General features: G+C 52.2%; 1 protein-coding gene across 3 annotated transcripts in view; it reads left to right on the top strand.

Moving 5' to 3' along the window:
• The window catches only part of fgf12a (fibroblast growth factor 12a), a 341312-nt gene that overhangs the window by 83498 nt on the left and 237289 nt on the right, over positions 1-20525 (top strand). The window contains exon 1 of one of the 3 annotated variants that reach the window (XM_038817139.1): positions 286-362. The exons of the other annotated variants lie outside the window; for them this stretch is intronic. Within the exon in view, the coding sequence (XP_038673067.1) occupies positions 311-362 (52 nt within the window). The 5' untranslated portion in view covers positions 286-310. Of the gene's footprint in view, positions 1-285; positions 363-20525 lie in introns of those variants that run through there. 3 annotated transcript variants of the gene reach the window in all.

Below are 20525 nucleotides of genomic sequence, written 5' to 3'. Positions count from 1 at the left end.
TCACCTCCTTATTAATGGGATGTCCTTTCCCTTTTAAGGAGCCGAGTGCGGAGCCGAGTGGTGCCGGGTTCAGCAGACACTGGCAGTGAGAGTGCCCGCTGTGGGCAGGCAGCTGCTGCCCAGGGCTCTGCTACCCAACTCCTCGCCGCCTCCACCCTCGCTCTTCTTTCAAAGTCACCCCCTCTTCCGTTTTATTTTAAATTTCTTCTCTCTCTCCATCACCTTTGGAAAATAACCCCCCCCCCCCCCCCCCCCCAACCCGCATCAAATGAGGATTGTGAGCAGTTTAATCCGGAGGAAGGGAGTGCATATGCTGCAGTGTCTTTGTGGCGGCACCAGGAAACAGAGCTCGGAATCCAGCGGTAAGTCTGACTTCCCCCACCCCTTACAGTTCACAGCGGGAGAGTGTCAGTGTGTCCCCATCCCATTCCCAATCCCTGCATCCCACTGCAGAGTTCACAGCAGGAGAGTGTCAGTGTGTCCCCATCCCATTCCCAGCCCCATCCCATTCCCAATCCCTGCATCCCACTGCAGAGTTCACAGCAGGAGGTGGCAGTGTGTCCCCATCCCATTCCCAGCCCCATCCCATTCCCAATCCCTGCATCCCACTGCAGAGTTCACAGCAGGAGGTGGCAGTGTGTCCCCATTCCCAGCCCCATCCCATTCCCAATCCCTGCATCCCACTGCAGAGTTCACAGCGGGAGAGTGTCAGTGTGTCCCCATCCCATTCCCAGCCCCATCCCATTCCCAATCCCTGCATCCCACTGCAGAGTTCACAGCAGGAGGTGGCAGTGTGTCCCCATCCCATTCCCAGCCCCATCCCATTCCCAATCCCTGCATCCCACTGCAGAGTTCACAGCGGGAGAGTGTCAGTGTGTCCCCATCCCATTCCCAGCCCCATCCCATTCCCAATCCCTGCATCCCACTGCAGAGTCCACAGCAGGAGAGTGTCAGTGTGTCCCCATCCCATTCCCAGCCCCATCCCATTCCCAATCCCTGTATCCCACTGCAGAGTTCACAGCGGGAGAGTGTCAGTGTGTCCCCATCCCATTCCCAGCCCCATCCCATTCCCAATCCCTGCATCCCACTGCAGAGTCCACAGCAGGAGAGTGTCAGTGTGTCCCCATCCCATTCCCAGCCCCATCCCATTCCCAATCCCTGCATCCCATTGCAGAGTTCACAGCGGGAGAGTGTCAGTGTGTCCCCATCCCATTCCCAGCCCCATCCCATTCCCAATCCCTGTATCCCACTGCAGAGTTCACAGCAGGAGGTGGCAGTGTGTCCCCATCCCATTCCCAGCCCCATCCCATTCCCAATCCCTGCATCCCATTGCAGAGTTCACAGCGGGAGAGTGTCAGTGTGTCCCCATCCCATTCCCAGCCCCATCCCATTCCCAATCCCACTGCAGAGTTTACAGCAGGAGGTGTCAGCATATCCTTATCCTATTCCCAACTCTGCATCCAACTAACAGAGCTAACAGCAGGAGGGTCACCATCGGTCCTTATCCCGATCCCTTCTAGCCCAAACAGAGTTACCAGGCAGTTGTGGCAGTGTATCCCAATCCCATTCCTATCCCCCATCCGTGTGCACTACAACGAAGATGAGGCCAGCATGGCAGTTCTTCATCCACGTCCACCACTCCACTGTTAGAGTGTATCCCCTTACCATTCATCATTCCCACTCTCCATACCTGTTGCGTCCTAACTCGCATTCCCAGTCTTCAACCCCACTTTCACAATCCATCCTGGTATCCAGAGTTACCCAGCACTGCTCCATGGTCCCTGCCAACTCCGCTCCGTATTCCCGTCCTGCTTCCACTCTTCAACCAAGTTATCCGCAGTGACGGGACCGAATGTGTTTTAGAAGCTAAACTGGCGGGTGTGGGGGTGGGGAGGGGGGGGGGGTGGGGAGGGGGGGGGGGTGCGGGGGTGGGGGGGGTGGGGAGGGGGGGGGTGCGGGGGTGGGGAGGGTGGGAGAGTGTGCGCGGGGTTGGGGTGTGATGTGGGGGGATGGGTGCGGGGTGGGGAGGGGGGCTGTGTGTGCGGGGGCGGGGAGGGTGGGAGAGTGTGCGCGGGGGTGGGGTGTGATGTGGGGGGATGGGTGCAGGGTGGGGATTGGGGGGAGGGTTTGCGTGCGGTGGGGGGTGGCTGGTGGGGAATTGCTCCCCAGGAGGACCTCGGTATTTGAGGGTGTACCCAGGGGAATGCCCTTCCACTTGAGTGTGTGTCAGGCTCCTTGGGAATGTGTCAGTCCTTGGAGCAGAAACATCCTGAGATTAGATCAGCATGTACAGGAGGAAAGCTGGGAATGGATCTGCATTGCTGGATTTCCCAGCAGCCTGTGACATTGTGTGGAAATCTAACACATAAAACTTTGGGAATTGATTCTCCAAAGAAAGTATCATAAAAGTTTCCGTTGTTTATGCTTGGATGTTTGTGAGAATTTAAATACCATTGTTCATGGATCGATACCGGTCATCCTTACACATCCACATAGATTTCAATAAAACCTTGTACCGAGTTGGTGAATATTTGCTGCCTGTGATCCTTCGGGACCTATTTTGAGCGCTGGCCACGTGGTATCTTCTAACACCTGTGCCTGTGTGTTTATACTTTTCATCCTATACTCAGAGGGTTGTGGATCTTTGGAATTCTTCACACCTGGTCCATGGATTCTCATCCAGAGAATATTCAGGGCTGAATCCAGGGATGTGGGGATTGGGCAGGAACGCGGCTTGATGGAATTAGAAAATTAGCTCTTGATTTTACAGAATGCAGGAGGAGCTGTCTGGAATGGCTGTATGGTCCCACTCTTCCAATTTCCTGCAATACAGATGTTATCAAAAGAACATTTTAATGCCTTTAAAAATAACTTCTGTCTGTGAAACTCTCTCCCTAACAAACATGTAAATATCCACAGACGTGGTAACATCCCTCCCTTAACGCTACTGTGTTTCCGACACTGCGACAGTGACAACAGTTAAGGTATTTCATTGGTGGAAAAGAGCTTTAAAAGATTGATGTGGAGATGCCGGCGTTGGGCTGGGGTGAGCACAGTAAGAAGTCTTACAACACCAGGTTAAACTCCAACAGGTTTGTTTCAAACACTAGCTTTCGGAGCACTGCTCCTCCCTCATTCACCTGAGGAAGGAGCAGTGCTCCGAAAGCTAGTGTTTGAAACAAACATGTTGGACTTTAACCTGGTGTTAAAAGATTGAGGCGGCGAAGGAGGAAGAAAAAAAGGCTTGCATTGATATGGTGCCTGTCACAACCACCAGGATGTTTCCAAACGTGTTAAGTTTAGCACACTGGGCTAAAACGCTGGCTTTTAAAGCAGACCAAGGCAGGCCAGCAGCACGGTTCAATTCCCCTACCAGCCTCCCCGAACAGGCGCCGGAATGTGGCGACTAGGGGCTTTTCACAGTGACTTAATTGAAGCCTACCCGTGACAATAAGCGATTTTCATTTCATTTTTCATTTCAACAGCCACTGAGGTATTTTTGAAGTGTAGTCACTGTTGAAATGCTGCAGCCAATTTGCGCATAGCAAGATCCCAGAACAGCGCTGTGATGATGGCAAAGATCTGGCACGTGGGGTATAATGTGGGAAAATGTGAAGTTGTTCACATTGGCAGGAAGAATAAAAAAGCAGAGTATTCCTTAGCTGCAGAATTCTGAGGTGCGGAGGATCTGGGTCTCGCTGTGCTGGAGTCACAAAGTTAGTGTCCATGTACAGCAAGTAATTGGTAAAGTAAAGGTTAATGGAATAATATATTTTATTACAAGAGGAATCAAACATAAAAGTAAGAATGTTATGGTTCAGCTATACGGGGCATTAGTGAGACCACATCTCGAACATCATGTGCAGTTTTCCTCTCCTTACTTCAGGAACTGCGCTCTTTCAATTCTGATGTCTCGCACAACCCCGACTTCCATCGCTTCACCATTGGCAGATATACCTTCAGCTAACCCAAGCCCCAAGCTGTGGAATATTCTCTCTGCACCTCTCCAACTCGCTTACCTCCTTTCCAGACGCTTCACAGAACCTACATTTTAAAAAGGTTTCTGGTCATCTGGCCTGACGTCAACTTTTGTATCTCGGTGTCAACTTTTGTCTTCAGTCTGCCCTAAGCAAACCCCTCACTTTGTCTCACTTTGGTGATGGATACGTTTTTGGTGATTTTATGAAGAATCCGACAGGTGGATTTCGGGACAGAGTACAGCTGGGAACATGAGTAAATCCAAAGGGCTTTAATACTAATACTGACTGTTAGCTGAGTTTTAATATAACACTGGAGTCTTTTAGCTTGGCTGCTCCTCTGACCTCAAGAATCTTATCCGGGTTAACTGGGCAACCAAACTGGAGAGTCATGACGTGAGTGCGCCATGAGGCTACCTGTCAGAGTCTGCTGTAGACCACTGACTTGGAAGGTTGCCGGCTCCAGCTTCATTCTGGCCACTTGTGCATCTGAAGCAATGTTCTGAGGCCGCTCTGCTCTATCTGCCCCTTTTGTGTCGATATGAAAATATTGGGAGAAAACCAGATGGATTGGATTGGATTGGATTTGTTTCTTGTCACGTGTACCGAGGGACAGTGAAAAGTATTTTTCTGTGAGCAGCTCAACAGATCATTAAGTACATGGGAAGAAAAGGGAATGAAAGAAAATACATAATCGGGCAACACAACATATACAATGTAACTACATAAACACTGGCATTGGGCGAAGCATACAGGATGTAGTGTTAATGAGGTCAGTCCATAAGAGGGTCATTTAGGAGTCTGCTGACAGTGGGGGAAGAAGCTGTTTTTTGAGTCAGTTCATGCGTGTTCTCAGACTTCTGTATCTCCTGCCCGATGGAAGAAGTTGGAAGAGTGAGTAAGCCGGGTGGGAGGGGTCTTTGATTGTACTGCCCACTTTCCCCAGGCAGCGGGAGGTGTAGATGGAGTCAATGGATGTGAGGCAGGTTTGTGTGATGGACTGGGCGGTATTCACGACTCTCTGAAGTTTCTTGCGGTCCTGGGCCGAGCAGTTGCCATACCCAGGCTGTGATGCAGCCCGATAGGATGCTTTCTATGGTGCATCTGTAAAAGTTGGTAAGGGTTAATGTGGACATGCCGAATTTTCTTAGTTTCCTGAGGAAGTATAGGCGCTGTTGTGCTTTCTTGGTGGTAGCGTCGATGCGGGTGGACCAGGACAGATTTTTGGAGATGTGCACCCCTAGGAATTTGAAACTGTTAACCATCTCCACCTCGTCCCCGTTGATGCTGACAGGGGTGTGTACAGTACTTTGCTTCCTGAAGTCAATGACCAACTCTTTAGTTTTGCTGGCATTGAGGAGAGATTGTTGTCGCTACACCACTCCACTCGGTTCTCTATCACATTGTGGGATCTTGCTGTGCATCTCAAAGTGATTTACAGACAACAAAGTACTTGTCAGCAGTCAGTGCACTTCTCCTGGGTCTTAGTCTTTGGCTGTCGTGTTGTTGCTAGGAGATTATTGGGTGTCGGATGCACCAGAAGCAGTGAGCAGGATCTGATACTGGATTAAGTTAAGCATAAACTTGTAAAAATCACATTTATAGAAAGAAGGGTCCCTCTGTGTACAATGTTGTGGCTCTGCTTCCTTTGTGCTTTTGCCCAAAGAACATTACACATCAGTGATTTAATGCTCAATGATTGAAGAGTTGCTGGGAAAATCTACTATCGTTCCAGGATTTGAATTTCCATCAGGGGAACAGGTGTTACCAAAGTATTTATTGTCCAATTGCTAGTGGTTGTACCTATAATTACAAAGCCTCAAATACAGTGTCAGACCCGTCCCCACCAGTACTGTACCCCAGTGTTATACAGTGACAGACCTGTCCCCAACAGTACTGTATCCTAGTGCTGTACAATGACAGATCATTCCTCACCAGTACTGTACCCCAGTGTTATACAGTGACAGACCCGTCCCCACCAGTACTTCACCCCAGTGTTATACAGTGACAGACCCATCCCCACCAGTACTGTACCCCAGTGTTATACAGTGACAGACCCATCCCCACCAGTACTGTACCCCAGTGTTATACAGTGACAGACCCGTCCCCACCAGTACTGTACGCCAGTGTTATACAGTGACAGACCCGTCCGCAACAGTACTGTACCCCAGTGTTATACAGTGACAGACCCATACCCACCAGTACTGTACCCCAGTGTTATACAGTGACAGGCCCGTCACCACCAGTACTGTACCCCAGTGTTATGTTATACAGTGACAGACCTGTCCCCAACAGTACTGTATCCTAGTGCTGCACAATGACAGATCATTCCTCACCAGTACTGTACCCCAGTGTTATACAGTGACAGACCGTCCCCACCAGTACTCTACCCCAGTGTTATACAGTGACAGACCCGTCCCCACCAGTACTGCACCCCAGTGTTATACAGTGACAGACCCGCCCCCACCAGTACGGTACCCCAGTGTTATACAGTGACAGACCCGCACACCAGTACTGCACCCCAGTGTTATACAGTGACAGACCCGGCCCCACCAGTACTGTACCCCAGTGTTATACAGTGACAGACCCATCCCCACCAGTACTGTATCCCCAGTGTTATACAGTGACAGACCCGCCCCCACCAGTACGGTACCCCAGTGTTATACAGTGACAGACCCGTCCCCACCAGTACTGTACCCCAGTGTTATACAGTGACAGACCCGTCCCCACCAGTACTGTACCCCAGTGTTATACAGTGACAGACCCATCCCCACCAGTACTGTAACCCAGTGTTATACAGTGACAGACCCGTCCCCACCAGTACTGTACCCCAGTGTTATACAGTGACAGACCCTTCCCCACCAGTACTGTACCCCAGTGTTATACAGTGACAGACCCATCCCCACCAGTACTGTACCCCAGTGTTATACAGTGAAAGACCCTTCCCCACCAGTACTGTACCCCAGTGTTATACAGTGACAGAGCTCTCCTCTCCAGTACTGTACCCCAGTGTTATACAGTGATAGTCTCGTCCCCGCCAGTACTATATCCCAGTGTTGTACATTGACAGACCTGTTCCTATCAATGCTGAATTATAATAATCTTTATATGTGCCACAAGTAGGGTTACATTGACACTGCAATGAAATCACTGTGAAAATCCGCTAGTTGCCACATTCCAGCGCCTGTTCGGGTGCACTGAGGGAGAATTCAGAATGTCCAATTCACCTGATTAGCACGACTTTTGGGACCTGTGGGAGAGAACCGGAGCACCCGGAGGAACCCCACGTGGACACGGGGAGAAAGTGCAGACTCCACACACAGTGGCTCAAGCCGGCAACCGAACCGTGGCTCTGTGAAGCAGTAGTGTTAATTACTGTGTGCCGAGGTCTGTATACCACAGTGCTATACAGTGGCAGACCGGTATCCCACCAGCGCTGTACCCCAATGTTATACAGTGACAGACCTATCCCCACCAGTGCTGTACCCCAATGTTATACAGTGACAGACCTATCCCCACCAGCGCTGTACCCCAATGTTGTACATTGACAGACCTATCCCCATCAGCGCTGTACCCCAATGTTGTATAGTGACAGACCTATCCCCACCAGTGCTGTACCCCAATGTTGTACAGTGACAGACCTATCCCCATCAGCGCTGTACCCCAATGTTGTATAGTGACAGACCTATCCCCACCAGTGCTGTACCCCAATGTTGTACAGTGACAGACCTATCCCCATCAGCGCTGTACCCCAATGTTGTATAGTGACAGACCTATCCCCACCAGTGCTGTACCCCAATGTTGTACAGTGACAGACCTATCCCCATCAGCGCTGTACCCCAATGTTGTACAGTGACAGACCTATCCCCACCAGTGCTGTATCCCAATGTTGTACAGTGACAGACCCATCCCCACCAGTGCTGTACCCCAGTGTTATACAGTGACAGACCTATCCCCACCAGTGCTGTACCCCAATGTTATAGTGACAGACCCATCCCCACCAGTACTGTACCCCAATGTTATAGTGACAGACCCATCCCCACCAGTGCTGTACCCTAATGTTGTACAGTGACAGACCTATCCCCACCAGTGCTGTACCCCAATGTTGTACAGTGACAGACCTATCCCCACCAGTGCTGTACCCTAATGTTGTACAGTGACAGACCTATCCCCACCAGTGCTGTACCCTAATGTTGTACAGTGACAGACCTATCCCCAACAGTACTGTACCCCAGTGTTATACAGTGACAGACCTATCCCCACCAGTGCTGTACCCCAATGTTATAGTGACAGACCCATCCCCACCAGTGCTGTACCCCAATGTTATAGTGACAGACCCATCCCCACCAGTGCTGTACCCCAATGTTATACAGTGACAGACCCGTCCCCACCAGTGCTGTACCCCAGTGTTATACAGTGACAGACCCATCCCCACCAGTACTGTACCCCAGTGTTATACAGTGACAGACCTATCCCCACCAGTGCTGTACCCCAATGTTATAGTGACAGACCCGTCCCCACCAGCGCTGTACCCCAATGTTGTACAGTGACAGACCTATCCCCACCAGTGCTGTACCCTAATGTTGTACAGTGACAGACCTATCCCCACCAGCGCTGTACCCCAATGTTGTACAGTGACAGATGCAGCAGATGCATGTGAATGCCACACACCGTCCTGACTTGGAAATATATCGGATGCGCCTCCACCAACAGCATGCTGGGTGGACATGTGGACCATGCACCATGTGGACAGTGGCGATTGAAGAAGTCAGCCCACTACCACCTGCTCGAGGGCACTCTGGGCTGGGCCTTGCCAGTGGCGCTCACATCCCATCAACAAGTCAAAGAAAAGGCTTGACTTTGAAACAGTGTAACAGTAAAGCTGAGCGATGCTCACTGACAGAGTGAACATAGTTGGGAAATTTCACACTCCTAAATGATGCAGACAACTTGTGTGTGTTTGTCATTTTTTGGGACAATTAATTATCTCCTTTTTTATATTTAGACCTGTTGCAATCGATGGAACAATTTGTCCTCATTGCAGATATATAGAAAATAGTCATCTGAAAGGGAGAGATTGGTAAATGCTACCTGATAATAATAATCTTTATCGTCACATAAAGCTCCTGTGAAAAGCCCCGAGTCGCCACATTCTGGCGCCTGATTCAGATACACTGAGGGAGAATTCAGAATGCCCAATTTTCCTAACACCACGTCTTTCGGGACTTGTGGGAGGAAACCGGAGCACCCGGAGGAAACCCACGCAGACACAGGGAGAACATGCAGACTCCGCACAGACAGTGACCCAAGGCGGGAATCGAACCTGGGACCTTGGCACTGTGATGCACCTGTGCTAACCACTGTGCTGTACCGTACCTCTGGGATTCCTTGAGCAGCCAGTGATCGCCCTGGCCCAGACCTCTTCCTCAGTGTCAGCGATGATTCAGAGGGAATGCACTCATGTCAGAGTCAGAAGGTTGTTTCCACTCGAGCGACGTGAGCAGCTAATCTCAGCAGGACCGCAGGAGTGCTGCATTGTTGGAGGTGCTGTCTTTGAAATGAGACGTCGCACTGAGCCATTATTAATTCGCACATATAGCAACTTGCTGTGCAGAAAATGTACACACCGAAATGTGCATTAACAATCCCAATTCACAGCCCACATAGTGGTGTTGTGGTCAGGTTGTTGGACTCGTAGTCCAGAGGTCCTGTACAGGGGACAGCGGTTCACATCCCACCACAGCAGCTGGTGGGATCTAAATTCGATTAACAATCTGGAATTGAAAGTAATGTTGACCGTTAAACAATTGACTGTTGTTAAATCCCATCGGGTTCACTAATGTTAGGGAAATCTGCCAGCCTTACCCTGCCTGGCCTACGAGTGACTCCAGACACACAGCAATGTGGTTAACTCTAACTCGCCTCTGAAATGGTGCAGTAAGGAAGCCACTTGGCTCAGGGGCAGTCACGGATGGGCAGAAAATGATGTGCTTGACAGTGAGGGCACCCATCCTGGGAAAGAATAAAGATTACAATTTGACCTGGTGATCATCACATTGCTCTTTGTGTGGAATCTTGCTGTGCGGCACTTGGCTGTGTTTTTTCTCGTGCGGCAATGACTGGACTTGGGGCTTTGGGGCCACCCTTGCATTTTGAAAGGTGCTGCAGAAATGTATGACTTTTTATTTGCAGCTCGCTGACAACACCCTGCGCTACCTCAGCACATTTCACCCAACATTTCCATTGCCTGGAATAGCTGGAGATACTTAGTCTGTCCCCTTCGAGTTGGGAGAGTTAGGGGAGGTGGAAGCGTTGTGTTCAAAATCGTGAAGGGTATTGATAGGGGAGGCATGGTGAAGGCCCCCCTCACACACACGCGCACACACACACACACGCACACACGCATGCACACACACACACACACACACACACCTGGATACCGGACAAGCAACCCGATTGTGGTCTTAGATAAATGGGAATTTCCTCCAGTCTAACATCGGGAAGACCAAAGAAATTGGCCGCGATTCTCCGCGCCGTGACGCCACAAATGTGAACCACGACTGGGCGGAGAATCGAATGTCCGTCCGAAATGGAGATCAGTGCCAGGCACAGCTTTGGGCGCCGTGCTCAACTGCCCCCCTGGTGGCGATAACAAGGTTTGCGCCCGGCGCAGGCACGCAAAAGCAACATTTACGTGAGTTTAAATGTGATTAGCGGGTTCGACACAGTAAGCTCTGCCCTTCCACGATGCCCCCCCCTCCCCCAGGCAGACATCTTGTCAGAGTGAATTACTCCAAGTATTTACAAATGTGGACTGGGCGCCATGGCTGGGGAGGGGGAGCAGGAGGCTAAAACAACTCTGAAAACCCGTTGAAAACTGTCGGGCTTGCTGGGGGATGGCTGTCCGGGCCGGGGCAGTAGTGGGTAGTGACCTGTTGTTCCCCTTGGGATCAGGGTACCCTGGCTCAGACCCACATTGCTCCAGTCTGTTTTTAAACCCACCCCCTTTGGTTCCCCTTACAGGCGCCTGGCTGCTCACGCTGCTGAGTGCTGCCTGTGTCCTGTGAGTGCTCAGACGGCCTCTGGTCATCTGGAGCCCACCCAGGCCGCCCCTCAGGACACCCTAGTACCCCAGCTGTATCAGCAAGGGCCAAACTCAATCAGTGGCCCACCAGGTGTTGGCACTCTTCAGAAGCGCTGCCCCCCTTTGCAGAGGAAGCAGAGGATCACCGCAGCCTATGGAACCCTCCCTGGGTCTCTGCCCCTCTCGGAGGCCCCCACCCCTCTGATCACCAACTGTCTCCTCGTGCTGAGACTGGCAGTGCCGACTGCCTCTGCCACTACCTCCTAGGCCTGTTCAGGAGGGCAGGCCTGACTCTGCGGCCCTCCTCTCCTCACTGGCACGGAGCTGTGGGTTTGCCTCGGACCTCTGACCTCGGGGAGGGCGGGTCTTCTCTGAGCCACCTTGGTGGCTGCAGTGAGTGTGTGGTAAGTGGAGCTCCAGTGTCAGGCTCTTGGACGCGAACTCCGGCCCCAGAGTTTGGAACGCCCGCTGGTCCATTGGCCTGTCCTGAATTGCTGCACAAATAGCGCCCCCTACAGGAATGCGAACTGCCAGCAATTCTGTGCCCACGTCAACACTGAGCGAGGGACTTACCGGCTGGTCAAGCCGGCGGGATATTCTGGTCCTACGCTGGTGCACGGGTTTCCCGGTGACGAGGGATGCTGCCTACAGCGGGACTGGTAGATCCTGCCGGCAGGCTATCTCCCCTGCCGCAAAACACGCGGTGGGGTGGTCAGTAAATCCCTCTCTTCGTCTCCCAAATGGAGAATCTCACACTTTTTCTGTCCAATGCTGCACCTCACGCCCCCCTCCCCCCCCCCCCCCCCCCCCCAGTCCCCCAATCGCACCCTGATTCTATCCTACCCGTGGTCACTCTCACAACCTGGGTCAGGCTCTTGGTCCAAGCTTTTGGTCACTAGTCCCAATTTCTCTTCATGTGATTTGGTGCCAACATTTGTTGGACATCGCTAGTTTGCTGGTGTGAATATATAAATATCGCTTGGGATATTCAATGTGTTAAAGGCAATGTATAAACGCAAGTTTTTGTTGTAAGACCATAAGACATAAGCCACTCGGCCCATCGAGTCTGCTCCGCCAATCAATCATGACTGATATTTTCTAGCCCTCTCGACATGAATGCTGACAGTGTATTTGCCCTCCGAGAGTGAAACTGGGTCCAAACACCTTCTGAACAACTTTGACACTGCCCGAAATAAGCGCATTGTGTCAGCCAGTTGCAACGGTTCAGTACAAGTGGAAGCCGGTTTGTGTTGAAGAAACTCCGAAGGGATGGGGCACCTGTGATGGGGTCTCAATAGGAAATGAAAACAGGGAATTGGTGAGACAAATGGGGATCAGGTTGGCTAAGGGCCAACTATTCCTACCAGGCCGATGTGATGGCCACAGCACTACCATCCTCCCAGATCTCTGCCTCTCTCCAGTCCTGGCCTACTGCCCATCCTCGAGTCTGTTTGCTCCACCATTGGCAGCTATGCTTTCACCAGCCAAGCCCTGAGCTCTGAAATCCCCTCCCCACTCCCTTCTACCTCCCACAATCCCCTTCCCACTCCCCTCTACCTCCCATAATCCCCACCCCCTCTACCTCCCACAATCCTCTTCCCACTCCCCTCTACTTCCCATAATGCCCTTCCCACTCCCCTCTACCTCCCATAATCCCCTTCCCACGCCCCTCTACCTCCCATAATCCCCACCCCATTCCCCTCTACCTCCCATAATCCCCTTCCCACGCCCCTCTACCTCCCATAATGCCCTTCCCACTCCCCTCTACCACCCATAATCCTCTTCCCACCCCCCTCTACCTCCCATAATCCCCTTCCCACTCCCCTCTACCTCCCATAATCCCCTTCCCACTCCCTTCTACTCCAGGGGCTGGTTTAGCTCACTGGGCTAAATCGCTGGCTTTTAAAGCATACTAAGGCAAGCTAGCAGCACGGTTCGATTCCCGTACCAGCCTCCCCGGACAGGCACTGGAATGTGGCGACTAGGGGCTTTTCACAGTAACTTCATTGAAGCCTACTCGTGACAATAAGCGATTTTCATTTCATTTCATTTTTCACTTCCCATAATCCTCTTCCCACTCCCCTCTACCTCCCGTTCCCACTCCCCGCTTCCTCCCATAACCCTCTTCCCACTCCCCTCTACCTCCATAATGCCGTTCCCACTCCCCGCTACCTCCCATAATCCCCTTCCCACTCCCCTCTCCCTCCCATAATCCCCTTCCCACTCCCCTCTCCCTCCCATAATCCCCTTCCCACTCCCCTCTACCTCCCATAATCCCCTTCCCACTCCCCTCTACCTCCCATAATCCCCTTCCCACTCCCCTCTACCTCCCACAATCTCCTTCTCACACCCCTCTACCTCCCACAATCCCCTTCCCACTCCCCTCTACCTCCCACAATCCCCTTCCCACTCCCCTCTCCCTCCCACAATACCCTTCCCACTCCCCTCTCCCTCCCATAATGCCTTCTCAGACATTTCTTGAACGGGCCTGTTTGACTTTCTTGATCATCGATCCTAATATCTTGTGCAACATGGTGTGAAACACAGCATGACTCTCCTGTGAAGCACCTCCGGTTTCACCCCAGTTAAAAGTGCTATTTCAGTGTAAGTTGTTGTTGTTGCAGGAGGCGGTGTTTGTGGAGATATGGGTCTGGATTCTCCAAAAACTGCTGCACTGTCCCCACACCGGCGCAAAAACGCTGGCGTTTCACAACAAAAATAAAGACCAATTCACCTACCTGCAGGGGTCTGGCAGGGACCCGGGGGAGCTTCACACAGCTTTGACTGCGGATACGGGCCCCCACACATCCGGTTCCAAGTCCGCGCATGGACACAGTGGCCACGCCGAACGCGATGGCGGATTCAGCCGGCGGACCTGGACCAACAAACAAGGTTCCACCGATCTGCCAAGCGCTGCTCCATATGTCCGGCCCGATCGCTACCCCGGCCGCCCATATGGCCCCCCCCCGGTGCGTGATTTCCCCCCCCTCCCCTCAGCAGGGAGGCCGCAGACTAAATCCGCAGCCGCTGTGCGTGAGCCCCGACTGGCACGACGTGGTTAGAACCGCGCCATCGGGAATTCGGCCGGTCGGGACCGGCGTATCGCTGGGTGGGCCTCTGGCAATGGCATTCCCGCCGGGCCGCGTAAATCACAGGGGAGCGGCGCCGGGCCCGATTCTCGCGTAAATGTCGATTCTCCGCCCCCACGCCAAGCGTGATGTCGGTGAGAGGCAGCGGAGAATCCAGCCCATGTTGTGTGCAGTGAATTGCCCACATTGAGGGGGAAAGTGATATCTGGGTTATTGTTGATGTGTTTTCATTGGAAACTTAGTGCGCTAGTCAACGGAGCGTGAAATATTCTTGCTGTATTCAGGGTGAAGTACTCCTCTGAAAAAGGTTGTCAACACATTGTCTTTCCCTTGGGAGCTGAAGCTAACATCTGACACCGACCCTTCTGACTAATGCGAGGAGTGCAACCTGCAACTTTCTCTTGTTATGAACGTTTTAAATAACCCCACCCAGGCAAAGCTCCTGTTCTCCCCCCCCCAAAACCGAGCCCCCAACAACATACTCCTCCTCTCACCCCGCCCCCCCCGCCCCTCCCTCACTCCCACCCCCAACCCAACATTCCACATGGTCCCACTCTGAATTCGACTCACACCCACTCCCAATGCCCCACCCACTCCCAATGCCCCACCCACTCTCAATGCCCCACCCACTCCCAATGCCTCACCCACTCCCAATGCCCCACCCACTCCCAATGCCCCACCCACTCCCAATGCCCCACCCAGTCACAACACCTGCTTCCCTGTGGAGAGAGAGCGAGCAGAGTGTGTGACAGTGAGGAGCTCAGCTTCAGGAACAACTGAGGAAAAAGAAGGAACTTTCATTTACAGGAAAGAAGGAACTTTCATTTACAGGGCCTTTGTCAACCTTACTGACAGTGAAGTAATTTTGATACATAATCACAGATTTAGCATCAGAAACATGACAGTCAATTTGTGCCCCAGCTCCGGCAAACAATAAGAGAATTTGCCAGATTTTCTTTTTGAGATATTGGGCGGGGAACAGAGGGAAGTAGACCTTGGAAAATAGGCGACAGGTTTAGATAAAGGATCTGGATCGGCGCAGGCTGGGAGGGCCGAAGGGCCTGTTCCTGTGCTGTAACTTTCTTTGTTCTTTATTCTTTGAATCTACCTGTCACGTTGCGCCGGAAAAGCAACCCATTGTGGGAGGGATAAGTTTCTGACTAATCTGTATATAAGAGTGAGACAGCTAGCTTCGCTCTAACGTGCATTCCTTTTTAAAAAAAATTTAGAGTACCCAATTAATTTTTTCCTATTAAGGGGCAATTTAGCGTGGCCAATCCACCTACCCTGCACATCTTTGGGTTGTGGGGGCAAAACCCACGCAAACACGGGGAGAATGTGCAAACTCCACACCGATAGTGACCCAGAGCCGGGATCGAACCTGGGACCTCAGCGCCATGAGGCAGCAGGGCTAACCCACTGCGCCGCCGTGCTGCCCCTAACGTGCATTCCCGAGATCAAATCAAGGTGCCGGATCTGAGTCCGTCACCTAGGAGACCTCGGGGGGAGCCCCGTTCAGCGCTGGTCTCCACAAACGGGGATCAGAAGGAAAGGCACTCAAAGGGGTCTCCCAGGGGATTGGAGGCCTCCCAGGTGGATGGTCCCTGGGCAGGGTGGTACCCTGGCACTGCTGGTGCTAGCTGGGTATCAGCCTGGCACTGCCAAGGTGCCTTAGGGATTGGGGGAGGGGGGGAGTTTGAGGTCACGTTGGGGCTCGATAGATTCAGATGCCATTTAAAAATGATGTCCCAATCTCTCACTGATGTGAGGAGTTCCATTGAGCAGAGCACCTCAGTTCGGAAAATGGGGCGAAGTGCGGCTCGTCGGGGAGTTCCGTGCTGAGGTCCCCAATCTACCTGGATAGCGGGGCGTTTTTCGGCACTTCGAGTGCCAGGAAATACCCGGCTAATTTTGCGCTACGGGCTCTGTCCCCTCTTGGGTAGATCGCTCCAATTGATTGAGGGATTTATATTGGACCCCGCCCATCAGGATTGACTCCCTCGCTCTTCGAAGTAGTGCTGTGAGATCTTCTGTGTGCATCCGAGAGGATTGAATGTTCCTGCTGAAACCTTTGACAGTGCAGCACTCCCTAAGACCTAAACTTAACCGAGATTATAGGTCCAAACGCTAAATCAGGAACTGACTCGATGAACATCTCCTGCGGACGTAAGAGTGCTTGCTCCCCACACAGGCACAACTAACCTCCAAGGACCAAATAAAGTGAGTGAGGACAAAAAGGAAAGGGTAATAAGTCTGGGGTAGTGGGTATGGACCTGAAGATTCCGGGAAATTCTTTTGGAATTTGCCTCCTCTGGGAGTGCCGGGACTGATAATCTCAGTGGCTGTGACGAGTGACGCCATGAGTCACGGCCAGAACTGGGGGATTCATGTCTTCCATCAACCACACCTGGAGAATGAACACATCCGAGTGACTGGGATTGATTTCGGGCAGATTATTGTGTAACTATCATCCACTGTCTGTATTGTGCAGGATAAATAATCCTGCCATCATCGGGACAGGTTGCTGTGGCTCTGAGTTCTATTTGGATGGGTTTTTAGTCAGTTTTCAAACAGTATATGTAAACAAACTTTGTTTGCTGTATGGTAATGTGTTTTCTGTTAATCCCGCCCCCTCCAACTGATTGGCTACTTTTTTTTAAAATTTAGAGTACCCAATTCTGTTTTCTTCCAATCAATGGGCAATTTAGCTTGGCCAATCCACCTACCCAGCACATCTTTGGGTTGTGGGGGTGAGACCCACACAGACATGGGGAGAAGGTGCAAACTCCACACGGGCAGTGACCCAGAGCCGGGATCGAACCTGGGACCTCGGTGCCGTGAGGCAGTAGTGCTAACCAGTGCGCCACCGTGCCACACAAACTTATTGGCTACTACATCAGACACAGATGTAAAATAATGCAGATGCTGGAAATCTGAAATATAAATTGGAAAAATGCCAGAGGTCAGGTGGCAACTGTGGTGAGGGAGAGTTTCGCCTGGATTCTCCATTATTGGGACTATGTCCCCCACGCCAGCGTCCAAACGGTGGAGTTTTACGTTTGAAAATCCTGGATCGTAGGGACACGAATTCCCAGCCCTGCGGGGGGAGGGGGGGGGGGGGGGGGGGGGTAGCAGGGTCCCAGAGTAAATCTCGCAGCTTTTGCTGCAGATACGGGCCTCCGTAATTCCAGGTCAGAGGTCACATATGCACACGGTGGCGCCCTCCAGTGGCTGCGCCGTGCTCTATGTCCGACTCGGACCGCGGACCTAGGCCCACAAAAGAGACCCCCCCGATCGGTCGTGCGCCCTCCCCTCAACCCACGCACAAACATTCCCCGGCCGCCTATAAGCCGCCGCCCCCCCCCCCCCCCCCCCCCCCCGGCCTCCGATCCGCCTGCCCCTGACCAGGGACTGAATCTGCAGCCGCCACACGAGTGTCCCGACCGCCTGGAGCACATTAGATCCACGTCGTCAGGACTTCGGCCGGTTGGGGGGGGGGGGGGGGGGGGGAGGATGGCGGAGTGGGCCCTGGCAATGATCCCAGGCAGCACAGAGTACTCCCCGGGTACGCTGATTTTCAGGGCCCGCAGAATCGGTGAACCGGCGCCGGTCCCGATTTCTTGCGGTAACATGAATTCTCCGCCCCCGCGCTGGCCGCCATTTTGGCGCGAGGGTGCGGAGAATTCAGCCCAAATGTTTCGTGTCTATGCTTTTCTATCAGACCTGACACTGCCAGCGCAGTACTGAGAGAATGTTGTATTGTCACAAGTATGGCCTTTTGAATGAGTTGTTAAACAGGGTGCCTATCTGCCGTGTCAAGGCAAGCTAATTCTTCCCAGTATCCTGGAGAATGTTTAGCGCTCAATTAACATCACTAAAAACACCAACACAAAGAAACACTAACAGTGGATTATCTGGTTACATATCGGGCTGCAGTCTGTGCAAGCTTGCTGTGTGGAAATTGGGTGCTGCATTTCCCACATTACAACAATGACTACACCTCAAACAGTACTTCATTGGCTGCACAGTCCTGAGATTGAGTGAAGTGATATAAGGATGCAGGCTTTGTTAATTCTGAGACTATCTTGACACTTTAGCACGGAGTAGGGAGGTAGTTATTAATATCTGAATGTTTCCAGAACAGCTGTGCAATTATTATTCAATTTTCAGGATTATTCTGTTTGCAGTGGAATTTAAATTTATACACACGGCTGGAATGGTAATTAATCCACTTCCCAAATCACTTACCACCTTCTGATGGGAGCTGAAAAGTAGTTGTGCAACTAATTAAAAGTCACGAATCCACTCTCTTTACTGTTACTAATTTGTGTATGCCCTGACCGAGGCAAGATGCCTGGGTTTCCTGATCTGTATCGGAATGTGAATGTGAAAAGGCTTAGAGTCTTGTAACTAAGATAAATGCAACTATAATTCAACATGTAGTAGCCCAAATTTCTCTGGGTGACTGAACCCAGGGAGTGTTTGAGTGTTGAATGCCGCGAGCACATTCAAGCCCTTTGTCAATAAATCTTCCCTCCTTTTTATTCTTTCATGGGATTAGGGGGTCTCTGGCAAGGCTACATTTGTTGTCCATCTCTAATTGCCTTCAAGTCCATGCTGTGTTTCCTTTGTACTATTGTTGTCATTCACCTGGGCTGTACACTGGTTCTGTGACGATTCATTCTCAGTACGTTGCTGGTCAATATGTCAGCAAGGCTGACTTTTATTGACTGTCCTTAGCAGAGGGGTCAATAACCAGGGGGCATTGATATAATGTAAGGGGAAGGGGATTTGAGGAAAACCATTTTCACCAAAGGGTGCTGAGAAACAAGAACTCGCTGTCTGAGCAGGGGCAGGAACTGTCACAACATTGAAGGAATATTTAGATGAACACTTCAAACACCATGGGTGGGATTCTCCCATTCGGCGACAGTGTCTGCGCCGTCGGACACGGCGTGAATGGACTGCTGGGAGTACCGATTCTGGTCCCTACAGTGGGCTAGCACGGCGCTGGAGCGGTTCGCACTGCTCCAGCCTTCCATCCCGGCGTGAACTGTGCGCCGTGGGATCCGCACATGCGCAGTGACGCCGGCGCCAACCCGCGGTGACCTCCCTCAATGCGCCGGCCCCGACGTAACATGGCGCGTGGGTTCAGGGGCCGGCGCAGAAGAAAATAGGCCCGGGGAGCGAGAGGACGGCCCGCCGATCGGTGGGCCCCGATCGCGGGCCAGGCCCCATTGGAGGACCCCCCCCCCCCCGGGGTTGGAGCCCCCCTCCCACAGGCCACCCCCCGACTCTGCGCCCAGAGTTCCCACCGGCTGTGACCAGGTGTGGACGGCGCCGGCAGCAGTCTGCCTTTTTAGAGCGGCCGCTTGGCCCATTCGGGCCGGAGAATCGGCAGCCCGGCCGCGTCCAGCGGCCCGCGATCGGCGCCGCGCCATGACGGGGTGGCGTGGCCCGGTTGCGGGGATTCTCCGGCCCGGCCCCGGGCTGGGAGAATCCCGCCCCATGGCACACAAGGCTACGGACTAAGTGCTGGGAACTGGGATTAGAATAGATAGGTGCTTGATGGCTGCCATGGACAATATGGGCAGAAGGGCCTCTTTCTGTGCTGTAAAACCATGTGACTCTGTCCTTAACTGAGTGGCTTGTTGGGCCATTTGATATGGAGTCAGCCAGACCAGGTAAGAATGGGAGATTCTCTTCCATAAAGGGCATCAATGAACCAAATGGGTTTTTTTCCCTTGGAAATGTTTTAATTACATTTTTAGCATTTTATACAAAATTACAAAACATACAAACAAAAACCCTTCACCAAACACAAACCCCAAACAAATCTCCGACGCAACCTTCCAACCTGTGAAACACAAAAGAAAGAATAGAAATCCCTATTTACTTACCTCCCCAACCCCCTCCACCCCACACAGCTAACAGTGACCAATTCTCGTTGTGACCTTCTTGATGTGCAAAAAATCCACCAAATCCCCTTTCCATGACAAAGCTCTCTGTAGTGTCGTCAACCCCAACAGGGTATGCCCCCGTACCACCAACAGGACGTAGGTAAAGACACCCGCCACCGCACCCATTCGAAACTCCGGCACATCCGAATCCCAAAAAATAGACACCGGGGGCAGGGCTCAATATTTAGCATCGTTGACATGGTGTAAAGTGACCTCCAGAGATCCACCCAACGTAGAACAGGACCACAACATGTATGTGTGGTGTGCAGGACCCCCCGGGCAGTGTTTGCAGCTGTCCCACGCCCCCTCAAAAAATGACTCTCTTACTTAGCCTTCGTGACGCTCAAAATACCACCTTTAACTGGATAAGGCTCGGTCTCGCACACACGACGTGGCGTTCACCCTCCACAGCCCA

Source organism: Scyliorhinus canicula, chromosome 13 (genome assembly GCF_902713615.1).
Source record: "Scyliorhinus canicula chromosome 13, sScyCan1.1, whole genome shotgun sequence".
NCBI lineage: Eukaryota > Metazoa > Chordata > Chondrichthyes > Carcharhiniformes > Scyliorhinidae > Scyliorhinus > Scyliorhinus canicula.
Note: the sequence above shows the minus strand (reverse complement) of the source record. Positions and strands in the feature narration are given on the sequence as shown.